This window comes from Gossypium arboreum, chromosome 2, assembly GCF_025698485.1.
Source record: "Gossypium arboreum isolate Shixiya-1 chromosome 2, ASM2569848v2, whole genome shotgun sequence".
NCBI classification, from domain to species: domain Eukaryota; kingdom Viridiplantae; phylum Streptophyta; class Magnoliopsida; order Malvales; family Malvaceae; genus Gossypium; species Gossypium arboreum.
Genome location: NC_069071.1, coordinates 904,541 through 918,581, shown reverse-complemented (window position 1 = coordinate 918,581; position 14,041 = coordinate 904,541). Strand labels below are relative to the sequence as shown.

At 28.8% G+C, this 14,041-nt stretch overlaps 2 protein-coding genes across 3 annotated transcripts; one reads left to right on the top strand and one right to left on the bottom strand.

Annotated features, from left to right (window-relative positions):
- Positions 1 to 4,357: 4,357 nt before the first annotated feature.
- Positions 4,358 to 8,537, top strand: LOC108483307 (uncharacterized). Of its 2 annotated transcripts, none has more exons than XM_017786639.2 (9): positions 4,358 to 4,511; positions 4,776 to 4,847; positions 5,020 to 5,094; positions 5,829 to 5,912; positions 6,432 to 6,501; positions 6,572 to 6,663; positions 6,760 to 6,801; positions 6,908 to 6,988; positions 8,195 to 8,537. In XM_017786639.2, exons 1-9 carry the CDS (start codon positions 4,485 to 4,487, stop codon positions 8,303 to 8,305), a joined length of 654 nt encoding a protein of 217 aa, XP_017642128.1. In that variant the 5' UTR covers positions 4,358 to 4,484; the 3' UTR covers positions 8,306 to 8,537. The 2 variants fall into 2 exon arrangements, with proteins under 2 accessions (XP_017642128.1, XP_017642119.1); XM_017786630.2 differs by having other exon boundaries at positions 6,408 to 6,501.
- A 3,173-nt stretch (positions 8,538 to 11,710) lies between these two features.
- LOC108482576 (ADP-ribosylation factor-like protein 2) lies at positions 11,711 to 13,751 on the bottom strand. The gene is made up of 5 exons (XM_017785709.2): positions 13,467 to 13,751; positions 13,282 to 13,392; positions 12,973 to 13,135; positions 12,698 to 12,778; positions 11,711 to 11,978 (listed from the first exon to the last, which is right to left on the bottom strand). Exons 1-5 carry the CDS (start codon positions 13,529 to 13,531, stop codon positions 11,841 to 11,843), a joined length of 558 nt encoding a protein of 185 aa, XP_017641198.1. The 5' UTR covers positions 13,532 to 13,751; the 3' UTR covers positions 11,711 to 11,840.
- Positions 13,752 to 14,041: the final 290 nt, after the last annotated feature.

The window sequence follows — 14,041 nt, the reverse complement described above, 5'->3', positions numbered from 1 at the left end:
TATCATAATATTTTATTGATGCTGAGGCTAAAGCATTTGTTCTGTTGATGGGGCTTATCATTTACTATCTACAACAAGTGTTTTTTTATTTTATTCCCTAAATTTTATGGTTTCATTCATTGACTTAATTAATGAATTTACCATTCAAAAAAGGTTACATATGTTGCATGCGGTTTTATATATTATAATTTAATTAATTTTAAAATAATATGTTTTTAATTATGATAATCAGTGTAAAATAATATATTTTTATATTTATATAATTAATACATTATTTAAGTTTTATTGCCATCTATTATCAAATTAGTTAATTAATTAGGTGTTTTGATAAACTTAAATTTCTTACTTATTAATTTGTTAAGATTAATGAAAAATTAAATACTTTAGGATAAAAATTTCATAAAAGTTTAACTTTTATCTATTATCAAATTAATTCATTAACAAAGTGTTTTGATCAAATTAATTTTCTTACTTATAAATTAATAATAAAAATTATATTTGTAATATTATTAATAAAAAATATGAATTACATGATTATTATTAATAAAGAGTTTTTTCAATTATTTAAATATTAACTAATTATTTTAAATTATATTATATTTATATTTAGATGTTAATTTAGTAACATTTTTGTCGATTCAAAAATTTTTCCAAACTCGTGTTTTCATATATACTATCAATAAGTTAAATTATTGTTAACTATTAAAATAAAATATTTGAAATTTTTACTAAATTTTATTTTCAAATCATCAAAATTAATATTGAGCAATAAAATCTAATTAAAAACAAAGTTGATGGTAAAATTTAATAAAATTCAAAGCTTTGTAATAAATTTCAATAACATAAGAGTTGAATCACATATTTACTTATATTTTTCAAAATATAATGACAAATCTAAATGAAAACAAAGTATGATGGTAAATTTGAACTTTAACCCAAAAATATTTATGTCGAATTATTTAGATATGGCTTTAGATTTTTATTAAAAAATTATCTAACATTCAAAATAATAGTTAATAGGTAAAATTATGGTTTTGATCTTTGTTAAAATTTTTGGAATTTAACTCATGTACTTCAATTTGGCGTAATTTAGTCCCTTTATTTTCATAATGTCATTGTTAATCTAAATAATTAATGCATTTCATTTTAATTTGGTCAAACTTTGTTGTTAGTTCAAATATTATACGTAAGTTGTGGATTTAATCCTATACTTTTAATTTGGTCATTTTAATCATTTTACTTTTTGAATTTTAAAATTTCGGTATTGACTAAACAATAGTTGTTAAACTCGTTAAGTTGTGCTATTTTCAAAATCTTATCTAGAAAATATTATGTAATGTTATGTCAACTTTTTTTCACATATTACTCATAAAAATTAAGGCAATTAATAGTTCTAATATTGTTGTTTGTGTCAAGAATGAAATTTAAAATCTAAAAAGTATAAAAACTAAGAGCGATGGCATTAGAGAATATTGACTAGATCTATAACAACGCATAGTAAATGATTGATAACATATTTTAACCTAATTGATTCAATTATTATTATTTTAGTTAAAACTGAAATTTTAAATTTTGAAAAATAGAAAATGAATTTTGTTTAGAAACAATCCTTCCAACACATGATTTTGACATAATTTTTGTTATGTACTGGAAGGGGTGCATTTAAAAATCATTTTAGTATAAATTATTTTATAAAAATAAAACTGATATTATAATTGGATCTAGTTAACATGAAAAATAGTACTACTAATTAAAATAGTTTTTTTAATACAAAATGTAATAATCATAATTTTTTGTGCAAAATGCAAATAAATAAATATCGATATTTTAGTAAAATGATTTACCTCTTAAAACGATATTATTAAAAAAGATAATTTCAAACTTTGAATACAAATCGCAAATGAAATTTATGTAATGAATAAAAATTCTCAACCTAACTCTCATATCCCAAATTAAATAAACGCATATACGGCAAAGACTTCCAATTTCTTGCCATTATAGAAGGTGATTAGCAATCAATATAGAGAGATCTCTCGGCTTCATCAAGGCCAAACATAATCTTCCTTCTCAAATTTGAAAAGACATTTTAAATGCTCTCAATCTTTATGGTTACTTCAACTCTCTGTCTATCAATAATTGAATATTATCCATAATGACGGATATTAATATTAAATTTTAAGGAAATTAATTAAAATTTAAAAAAAATTAAAATTTTTGAAAGATTTAAATGTCAAATTTTCAAACTTTTAAAGGAGCCGATCCCAGCTCCTATAAGGATCCCCTTGATTACTAGTTTCCCACCCAAAATATAAGGCATTAATTAACGGAAAAAACAACAAGTAAAATACAAAAATGTGTTTTCTTTCTTTTCTTTATTTCTCACTCAAACTAAATAAATTTGTTGAGTGTTTTTTTTTGTGATCTTTAGATGGTAGGGTCGTATATTTATATGATATGATTACTGTTTATTAATGTGATATTTTAAAATAGATTTTATGTATGTCAACACATACGTTATTCTAGATTTAACATATGTTTATATGGTTTCATGTGCGACCTCATGTGTGACTTCATAGAGAAATAGAAGTACCCCTTGTGTGAACATTACTTGACTGGCGAACTTATTATGCAAGCTTAACATGTGAACCGTCCGGCCTAGACCTATTTGAGTTGTGGGTCGATAATAATAAGTATTGTGAAATAATACATGTAATGGCTCCTTTCTCTCAAACCATAACTCTTAACAACAAAACAAAATGCCAATCAGGTCCGGATAATGGTGCTAATTTACCTAAAATAATTAGACGTTTGTTAGTTAGAGGTGGTTTCATATCAGACCCGTCCACGGATCAGGTGCGCTTCTTGGTTCAGTAGGCCCAACCTGGCTCAAGTTGGGTTTGAGTTTTTTGTTTTTAATTTACTTTGTCGGATTTAAATTTAAATTAAATAATTTAAAAACTATTCAATTAATTTTAAAATATATAAATATTAATTTTTTTAGTATTTTATTTTTTTCAATAATAAAGTAAATTTTGATCGATAAGTTGAGTTTTTAGAATTGGAATGCAATCTAGTCCATGGATACGTTTATTTCATTTAAAGGTGTATGCGGAATCGCATAAAACTATGGTCATTTTATGTATAACAATAATAACTTTCTATATTTGGTTTGATCCAAAATATGAATTTTAAATTTTGTTAAAAAAGTTGTTCTTTTCGTTTATATTTATAAATAATTAATTTAAACTTATTTTTGTTTTAAATTTTTAATATTTAATAATTATTATATTTCTTTATCTAATGTTTTAGCCATAATTTTTAAAATTTATCATATTTTTAATATTTACATTAAAATATCAAATATTTATTTTTCATATCTTATAAATTATATAAATTATCAATATAAAAGAAAATTAATATAATATAAATATTGAAATACAGGCCGAGCATAGATTTTAATTATTTGATCTCAATCTCGGTTGATATTTTAAACAAGACGGTAACCTTTGTTAACTGGCTAACTCTTATTGGTTGGCTTCCTAATAAGAAGAAAGGAATTAAGGAAGGTTAAATTCTTCTAGTAATCCTTATACTATGTATAAGTTATAAATTTAGTCTTTATACTTTAATTTAGTAATTTTTGAAATTTGAAATTTTAAGTCATGATCAAGTGGTAACTGCTAAACTCATTAAAATTTGCTATTTCTAAAATTTTATATGACATATATTATCACATGTGTAACGTCGTGCTGTTATTTTCATTTATTACTAAAAACCAGCTAATGAATTTAACAATTGTTGTTTTGCGTAAAGATTAAAATTTTAAAATTTGTAAAATATAGGTACTAAGAATGATCACGATGGAACTAGCCTAAGTGTTAGCGTTGTTGCTTACTAAGTGCCCTGCATGTTGCAAGGCCTGGATTCAAACCCTACCAAGCGTAAATCCCCAAATTTCCTCAGTTGGTGATCTTGTGCCACACATTGTCCGTCTCCACGAGACTCTCCCACTTTATTGAACTTGTCGTCTTTTTAGGCAACCTTAGGCATTAGATCTCGCTACGAAGTCGAACAACAAAATCCTGATTGAGAATAATATTAATCCGTTGAGAGGTTTATCAAAATTTGATATGCGACACTTTAAATTTTAACTAAATTAATTTTTCATTTAACTGCAAATGTTTAGGTCAAACGTGAAATTATAAAATTCAAAAAGTACAATAACCAAAATCAATGAATCTAAAAAGTACAAATAACTAAAATTAACCAAATTAAAAGGGATAACTTATAAGGATTAATAACAAAATTTCACCTTAAATGAACCGTAGGAAGTGACGAACTGTGGCTAATAACGAAAGTTCTTTGGAATAAATAGAGGCGGGTGTTTCAGTGTTCTATTTTTTTTCATAGCTTATCCAAGCAGCATCCCTAAGAAACCGGAGCTTGTAACAAAAAGTGTGAAGAACAAAAAAACACACACAAATATGGCTGCTGCAGAATCATCTTTTAAGGTTCGTTTCACTGTTTATTATATTGACCTTTTCAATTATTTTCACCTAAAAAAAATGCTTCATAGATTAAACCAAAAATGGCAAAAACACATTTATTTATATGTATATATATCGGCGAAAGCATCAATAAAAAATAAAAAATAAACACTTGGGTTTTTCTTTTTCAATGTAACAGAGCTCAAAGCTTAATGTTTATGAAAAAAGAATTTAGCTTTGAAAATGGGTTTGCTTTGTATTTTTCTTTTAATTGATTTTGATGGACAGATAATATTGGGTTCTTCATCAATGGCTCGGCAACGGATTTTAGCTGAAATGGGTTATGAGTTTACAATCATGGTATGTTGCTGTTAACTTTAAAGTTATTGCCATATTTAAACAAGTTTCTTACTAAAGGACAAAAAAATGGGTTGTTAATTCTGCTTTAACGGATTTAAAGAATTCATTTGAGGGGGTTTTTGATAAATTTCCCCTTTTTGTTAGAAAATTTTTAAGTAACTATGTGATTTAGACTGCAGATATCGATGAGAAAAGTATAAGAAAAGAAAAGCCAGAAGATTTGGTGACGGCTCTGGCTGAGGCAAAGGTGTGTTTGCTTTGCTTTGTTTTGTTTTGTTTTTCTAACTATTAAGTGTCTCGGCTTGGCCGATAGCCCTACGGGTTCATACATGGAGGTAAGTTCGGTATTGTTCCGGTCAGGGGTTTGTTTTCTGATTCAGCCGAATGCCCTGACGGGTTTATAGAGCAAGAATACCTCTATTGCAAACTAAAGAGTTTGTGCACGGATTGAGCTTACCCCATGACCTATGGTTTATTGGCATTTGCAAGAGGAATGCTGTCACTTGAGCTAGTTGTTGAGAGTATCATGAAGCTGTTGTACTAGGAATCGGATTGTATTTTGCTCTTTCTACTAAAAACATGAGTAAATTACTTATTGTACATTAAATCAAAGAGTAAACTAATTCTTTTGTTTAAACCTCCATCCATTCTGCAGTTAAAATTTGGTCCTGTACCTCAACATGAGGTACACTTAGCACGCTTATTGTATAGTTGTTCTGTTAACCACGCCAGTTTTTTGAGTAGAGGGACAAAATGCAATCTGACTTCTAGTATAGAGGCCTCCATGATACTTTTACCCTTTAGGAGTTCACAGACCGGGGTACATCAACTACTATTTTCTTTGATTTTGTGATTTGGTTTTATTTGTGAGGGACCTAAATCAGTGGTCTACACTTTGCATCAGTAGATGATGAATCTCGTCATTTCATTCAGATGGCTTATGAGTTAAAATGGTTGAATTGTTATAATTTCGTTTTCTAGGCAAATGCCATCATGGCAAGGCTTCAGCACACTGATATACTCAAGAACGTTGCTTGCCCCACGTTGCTAATTACCGCCGATACGGTATTCTTTGAGCCAATTCTTATTCGATATTGAAACCTTCAGTTGGTTTTTATTTACTTTAACAATTGCAGCAATAATGGTCATGCTCTTAGTATTTGATAATACCGAACACCGGCTTAACCGGCATCCCGGTAATGCAATTTCATCTGGTATCTGTTGTCCTAGTACTATAACGTATAGCGGCACGACAAGTTCATGACAACTGAATCATCTTGTTCCTATTTGCTTATCCTGAATCAGCTAAGATGCTTGTTCGAGCTGGTATGGTTCGATGAGAACTTGCTTTTGCTTTGTTCTTGATTGATAACAATATAAGCTGAACAGCCCGATACCTGAGCTGGTATGCTTGATTAGTGGCAAAGGGAGTAACGCTGAAGATTTATCGAATGCGGTTATCGTCGTTTTTACGTTAGCCCGAACATTGTTTGTTTCATAGATTGTTGTTTTCTTGGATGCCTTATCTGGTTCTAAATCGGTGTTTTTCGTGTTTATCAGGACTTATGCGGATTGTTTATGCAGGTAGTGGTCTATAAAGGGACAATCAGAGAAAAACCGTGCAACGAAGACGAAGCACGGGAGTTTATCAAAGGTTTGTTTAACGTTCTTAATGGTGATGTCTTACGAGATGAACCGGATTTTGATGGCATGTACCATCGCAGGGTATTCCGGGGGCCATGCAGCAGTGGTTGGATCCGTTCTCGTGACTAACCTTAATTCTGGAGCTAGCAAAGGTGGATGGGAAAGTGCAGAGGTACAACTTATTTCCTGATATCATTAGCTTCTCCGTTCGGTCCGAATCTACTAAATCCTGACTCCGAACTCAATAAGATTAGATTTTGTTTTACAGGTTTACTTCCACGACATACCTAACGAAGTGATCGATAGCCTGGTAAAGATCCGTATGAACATGTCATAACTCGATTTTCTTTTCTTGAGCTATGTTTTTCTTTTCCCACCTGATTTGAGTCCTATTCGATATTGAACCGAGCTTATAGATTGACGAGGGAATCCCATTCAAGGTTGCTGGTGGTCTAATGCTTGAACATCCTCTAACGTTACCATTTGTTGATGCCGTGGTGAGCTTTGCTTTTTTCCGTTGCTTTATTGCATTATCTTTTGATATTTTGGGTGACATAACGTAAAATGAAGTTATATTGATAAATATTGGTCCATACCTTAATATTCTGCCATTATGATGCATCTCTATTTCCGGATTATATATAATTTTATTGTTGCGGATCATTTTGGGTTATTCGGATTAACCAATCAAGTTTTAAAGATCCGGTCATCTCGAGTTTATGTCATTTTTTATTATTTGTTCATATCATTTGGATTTGTGTCATTCCAGGTTTGGGTTGTTTACTTTTTTGTTTAAATCAAGTTAACTTGAGTTTGAATCTGAATTAGTCGCAACGAATTTTCGAATTCAAGTCGAGTTTATTTCAAATCATTCATCTAAAATAGTTTATCTTTTCGTATTTTAAAATTTTAGGGTAATTTTCAGTTATTCGAATTTACTAGGCAAGTTTTTCAAATCATTTGCTAGGTCTGGGTTGTTTGCTCCTTTTCTCAAATCGGGCTGGCTTGAGTTTAAATTCAAATTAATCAAAACAGATTCTTGAATTCAGTTCCAAGTTTATTTCAAATAACTTCGTGAGTTAGATTGTATTTTGTCTCTTTTACTCAAAAAATGGACAAATTAGCCTTTGTATATTAAATCAAATAGCAAATTGATCGTTCTGTTAAAAATTCTATCTATTTCTATTGTTAAAAACCGGTCTTTATACATTAACATGACATACACGTGGCATGTCACATGTTACTCTATGGTTATTTCATCAGACATGCTAGTTTTTAACAGTATAAATAAATAAAATTTTAACAAAAAGATTAAATTGCTCTTTGATCTAATGTATAGGAACTAGTTTACTTATTTTTTTAATAGAGACAAAATACAATCTAAATATGATTACAAGGATCTTTACAATATTTTTACCCAAATAACTCATCTAAAATAGCATAGTTTTATGTTTTAAAATTTTAGAGCAATTATGAGTTATTTTAGTTTACTTTTTAAATAAGGTCATCTTTTATTTAAATCATTTATGATTATTTATACGGATCATTATGGGTTTATATCATTTTAAATTTCGAGATATTTCAAGTTTTGAGCGCATTAAACTAAATTTGAGTTTGAATATGAATTAATAAAAAAAAAATCGGATTCAGAGTGAATTTTATTTCAAATAAATCATCTTAAATATCATGGGTGTTATTGGCAGATAGGGGCGACTGATACTGTGATGGGACTATCTAAATCTCTCACTGAAAAACTTATAGAGGAGGCTCTATGTCAACCGGGTTCATCGCCGAGAGTTCAAAATATGAGCTGACAGCTATGGATAAAGCTCTTCAAGAAGAGATTTTTTGGAAACATGAAAGTTTTTTATTAAGAATTGAATTATCTTTTATTATTTTTACTCAAAAATGGGTAAATAATTTTTATTCGCTCAAAGAGCAAACTAATTATTTATTTGAGTAAACTAATTATTTTATTAAAAAATTTATCTAATTTTATTGTTAAATTTTGGTTTTGTATGTTAAAATGTTGTGCATTATGTGTAATTGCTTAATTATTCTATTAAGGTCCTTTTATTTAGTCTTTTTATTTTTAGCTTTCAAAATTAAGGTCTAATTATTAATACTGTTAAATTTATTTTGTTAAATTTAGGTTAAGTACGTCTTTTTTTAGTTATATTGTTATTAAGTCAAAAAAATTTAAAATGTCGATCAATAAATTTAACAAAGAAAACTAATTATGTTAATTAGAGATGAATTTTGAAATATGAAAAGAGAGTAATAAATTCTAAATTTGAGAAGAGTACGAGACCTATAACATATTTTAATCTAAAAGAATTAAATAAGATCAATTTTAATAGAGATAATATTTACGGTTTAAAAACAACATGAAAATTATTATTTTTTGTAATCAATTTTTAATGAAAGGCTATAAAAACTTTAAAAATGTTAAATTTTGTTAAATATTATATGACATTTGTAGGTGTGCCTCGTATTTTCGACCGAACAGACGGCAACGTCATGATGAGAAGCTTCCTGACGTCACCACGATGAACAACGTCGTGACGACGCGAACGGGAACGTTGCGACGTAGCAACATGTTCCCCACATAAATCATATTTCTTTTCTTAGTTAAATTCTCTTTTCTTTTCCCTGTTAAACTATGATTACTCCAGTGATATTTTAGTATGATCAAACCTCTAATCTTAGCCTATTTAAAGGGACTTTGTATCCCTATTTTGAGAGGCCAATTAAAAAACAATTAAAGATGTTGTACTACAAGGCTCTTCTTTTGAGAGCGATAAGATGCAGTCGCAAATAAGTTTTGGGGAGAGTTTTCGTGACAATTATGGAAAGATTTTGTTCCCGAGTTAGGGCTTTGTTTTCATGTTTTTGGTTTGTGCGTCTAGTACATTTAAGTTTATTTTCTTCATATTATACTTTCATTTGTTTACTCATTTAATGAAGAGTCAAAGCCTTTTTTGTCCGTAATTTTTATCCTCTTCGAAAGAGTTTTTCACGTAAAATTTGTGTTCAATCTTTTCTATTTTTTTTCATCGATTATACGGGTTGGTCCCAACAATATTTTTAAAACATTAAATGTTAGTTTTAGTAAAATTTTACCTTATTTGATTTTCTAATAAAAGATTAAATTCATGAATTTAATAATAAGAGGAATAATTTAATCCTTTGCTAGATAGTTTCAAAAAATTCAAAGCAATTTGGGATTTGTAATCTTGAATATCCATTGCAAATAGACTTCAAATAATTAGATCCTTTATGATGGAATTTGTGGGGTTTTTTAACTCCAAGATGGAATAATGTATATATTTTCAACTCTTTTGCTGATCTTTTTTTTTAACATTTAATAATGAAGAGAAAAATGAATATGAAAGAAAATTTAGATTTCCTTTTGCACATATGAACCCACCATGTGATATTTTTGGATAAAATGAGGTAAAATTAATAATATAGGTATATTTTGATTAAAAAATTTATGAAAATAGAAAGGTTCAATTTTGCATTTAAATTGTTACGAAAATATAAAGGTAAAAACACATTTTCGGTCTTTTTATATTGAGCAAATTAGTTTCACATAAAAAAATCAGAGTAATTTAATTTTTTCAATTTCAAAAGTAATTAACAAAAGACAATTAATCATAAAAACAGTACATAATTTTAATTTATATAATAACAAATTAAGCCATCAATGTTTAAACCTTTTTCCATTTATATATATAAGCTAATTTTTTATATATTATGTTTGAATGTTTTAGAATATTTAAAAATTTTATATATTTTGTAGGTAATTTTATTTTTAAATTAGAATCAAATTGACAAAACATATAAATATCAAGGACTTAATTTGTTATCAATCAATATTATGTAACATTGACAACAACAAAAACAACCGTCACGATTAATTGTACCTAGTTACTCACTTTCAAAACTACAGATATTAAATTATTTTGATTTTTTTTAGTGAGACCAATTTGTTAAATATCAAAATTGAGAGAGTCCAAAGATGTTTTATCAAATAAAAATGGGAAAACTACATTAGTAGTCACCCAACTATGATTTTTTTTTTCTTTTTTTATCACCAAATTCAGAAAAGTTACAAAATGGTTTCCCAATTATGATTTTCTTTTCTTTTTTGATCACCTAACTATGAAAAGTTACAAAATGGTCACTCAACTATTCAATTTTGTCGTTTTTGGTCATCCATCTTGAATTTTTAGGTGTTTCTATTTTTACATTAGTTAGATAGTAATAATAATAATAATAATAAAATTGAATAATTAGATAATTATTTTATAATTTTTCATAGTTGAGTAAAAAAAAATATAATTGGGTCACCTACACTGTCATTTACACTATGAAAAATACAAATCATTTGGGCTAAGGCCCATCAACCTAATGTAGTTAAACAATGCTTTTGGCCCACAAGTATTCAATAAATAGCAAGACAAGCAAAAACCCTAAACTAAAAAAAGATCCTCTTTCAGACAACAATCAGCCGAGGTTTACGTCTTTTCCTAAACTTCGCATGTGGGTGTCTGCCTCTAAACAGGAACAAAGAGGATCTGAAAACAAAACAGGGGCATCTCAGAAAGCAGTTGCTGTGATTTTCAATCAGCTCTTTGCTCGCTATGGTGCCTACAATTTCTACTTTTTTTTGAACTCTCTATTAGAAACCAGACCACTGTTCTGTTCTGTAGCCTGCTTCCATGAGCTTATAATTCACTTGCCAGAGGTTTTCTTTTTCCTCTTAAAAAAGCTAAGTGTTTATTAAATTTATTGGTTCATTTTTTTTGTTATTTAGATTAGGCCAATAAAGGTTTTAAGAAAACATATTAAACTATTACATTTTGTTATTTTTGTTGATAGAGCCTTACTTCGATTGCAGGAGGAGGGATTCGAGTGAAACATATTTTTTATTTATTGGTCGAAAAAGGTGTAATGGATAGTTTTAAAAATAATATATATGATCGACCAATCAATCGGAGTATCTGTCTTAAGAATGATATTGAATTGATATAGATTATTAGAACCAGTTAAATATCGATTCAACGTGATTTTTTATTTACTTTTTAAAATTTTAATTACAAGAAAAATATAAAAATTTACTTGAAAAAAGCATATGAATTGAAGGGCTTTTTTTAGTATAAAATTTACATGGATGTAAAAAGAATCCATTAGCAGAGATATAAGAGAACCTGTTCAAATTGAAAGGATTTTACCAGACACATAAACAAAGGTATTTGGATTTTAAATCCCAATTCCTTGACCCCAAATCAAAGGTCCCAAATGAAAGCATTAATAGCAGTTTTACATCAATGAGATTTAAGGCTAATCAAGCATGTAGATTCTAGAGGCCACATCTTGAACCAACCAATCAAATCCCTCAAGAAGCCCTTCACCAGTGTATGCACTACATCCTACAATTTCCCAATGCCTTGATTTATCCATTGCTTCCAAGTTCAGCACCTACACATTTTTATAAAGACCAAGCAAGTAAAAGTTAGATATGGATATGTTTCAACAACATTGACATGCAGAATACAAACCAGCATTGGACATAAAAGGGTTAAAGGCTCACAAAAAGGTGAAAATTGGTTCAGATTTTAAATTGATCCTAAACTTCAAAGCGCTCGAATTGGGTTCTCAAAGTTTATGAAATAAGTCTTTCAATCAACCTAGTTGTCAACTTAGGCATAAATAACCTTCCTAAATTTTAGCAATTCTGTATGTTCTTTCAATATGTGATATTCATGTTGTCAATACATTAGTAGGCATAGACGTGTTTACAATTTGATCCACGTGTTTTAAACATGATCCACATCATATTTGGGTTAGAATTTAATGCTCAAACCGACAACTAGACTAACAGAAGGACTAAATTAATACGATATTAATACTTTAATGACTCAATTAGGATGTTTTAAAGTTTTGGGACCAATCTAAAATTAGACCATAGTTTGAAGACAATTAATTTAATTACCCCATGATGAAAGAAAGTTTATACTCCTAACATTAGATGCCATTTATACAAGAACTTCTAGAACAAGTAGATCCCACTTTCAACCAAAGGCACAGAAAAATTGGGGTTTCGAGAAAGAACGAACTAAACATATGATTCACAGTTTTCTAAATCTAACAAGCACCCAAATCCAAAAATAACAAGGATGTAAGTTGAGAAATATTACTTTAGCAATTTCAGCTGGTGTAAGAGCACCTTTAATGTCCTGTTTGTTAGCAAGTATCAATAAGGATGCTCCTGATAATCTCTGCAACACAAAAAAACAACAACAACAAAGGAATCCTCAGCCAACCGACCCCAGAGAACTTTTCCAGGCGATAGCTTGCAATGTTTAATATTCTCTTAAATATTCATTGCATTAACCTCAAACTGTTATAGTAAAATATAGCAAATTCAAAGGTGCATTAGATAGGAAATAGCAAATCAAATGAAACAGCATACCTCTTCCTTTAGAAGATTATCAAGTTCCATTTTGCAATCATCTAATCTTCTAAGATCTGAGCTATCAACAACCCACACCAAACCATCAGTTTGTTCAAAATAGTTCCTCCAATATGATCTTATAGTTCTTTGACCCCCTACATCCCATATATTCAGAGTATATCTGCCAAAACCCAGAATTAAATCCAATAAAACATTAAAACCCGAGCTCCAAATTCTCTAATAGAAATACTTAAAAAGAAGAACAACCCAGAAAACATATTTTCAAACACTTGGTGAGCATAGCAAGAATTTTCTTTTTTTTTTTACTTTTGGTAGCTGATTGTTTTGATGTTGAAACCAAGAGTGGGGCTAATGATACTTGTGTCTTCTCCATTAATCTTCAAAACAATTGTCGTTTTCCCTGAATTATCAAGCCCACTGTACCAACAATTAGATTGAAATTATGAATATAGATTTTCGAATAAGCAAAAAAAAAAAAAACAGAGACTTACACCATTAGAATTCGCATTTCTTTCTCTTTTCTCTTGATCTTTCGAATGATACTAAGAAGACCCATTTCTTATGCTACTTAACAACAAATCTCGAAGGAAACTAAGAAAGAAAATTTTCGATTTGATCAAACAGATCGGAAATTTTTTACGGAGAAAAGTTGATAGTTGAGATACTTCACTGTAAATTGATACGGCGTCGTTTAGTACGGGAAATATTTATAAGATTGCACCAATGATTCATGTCATCTACAATTGTGTCGCATCAATTCAAGTTGTATAACCAATTTAATAAGGTCTACACTCTGAGACTCGAGTGACTGACATGTGCTACACATGCCATATTATCAGTAATGTATATAATGGCGGAGTCAAAATGTTAATTTTAAGTATCAGGTTAAAATTAAACTTGAACTTGTTACATAGTAATCGATTTATACATATAAATAATCGTTTCAAAAAAAAATAACATTCCAATATAATAATTAATTTAAATATAAAAACAATCAATCCAAAAGAAGTAATATTTGTAGGAAATTGCAAAAATCTTACATCTTGAGGGGTCTACTTATATTTTT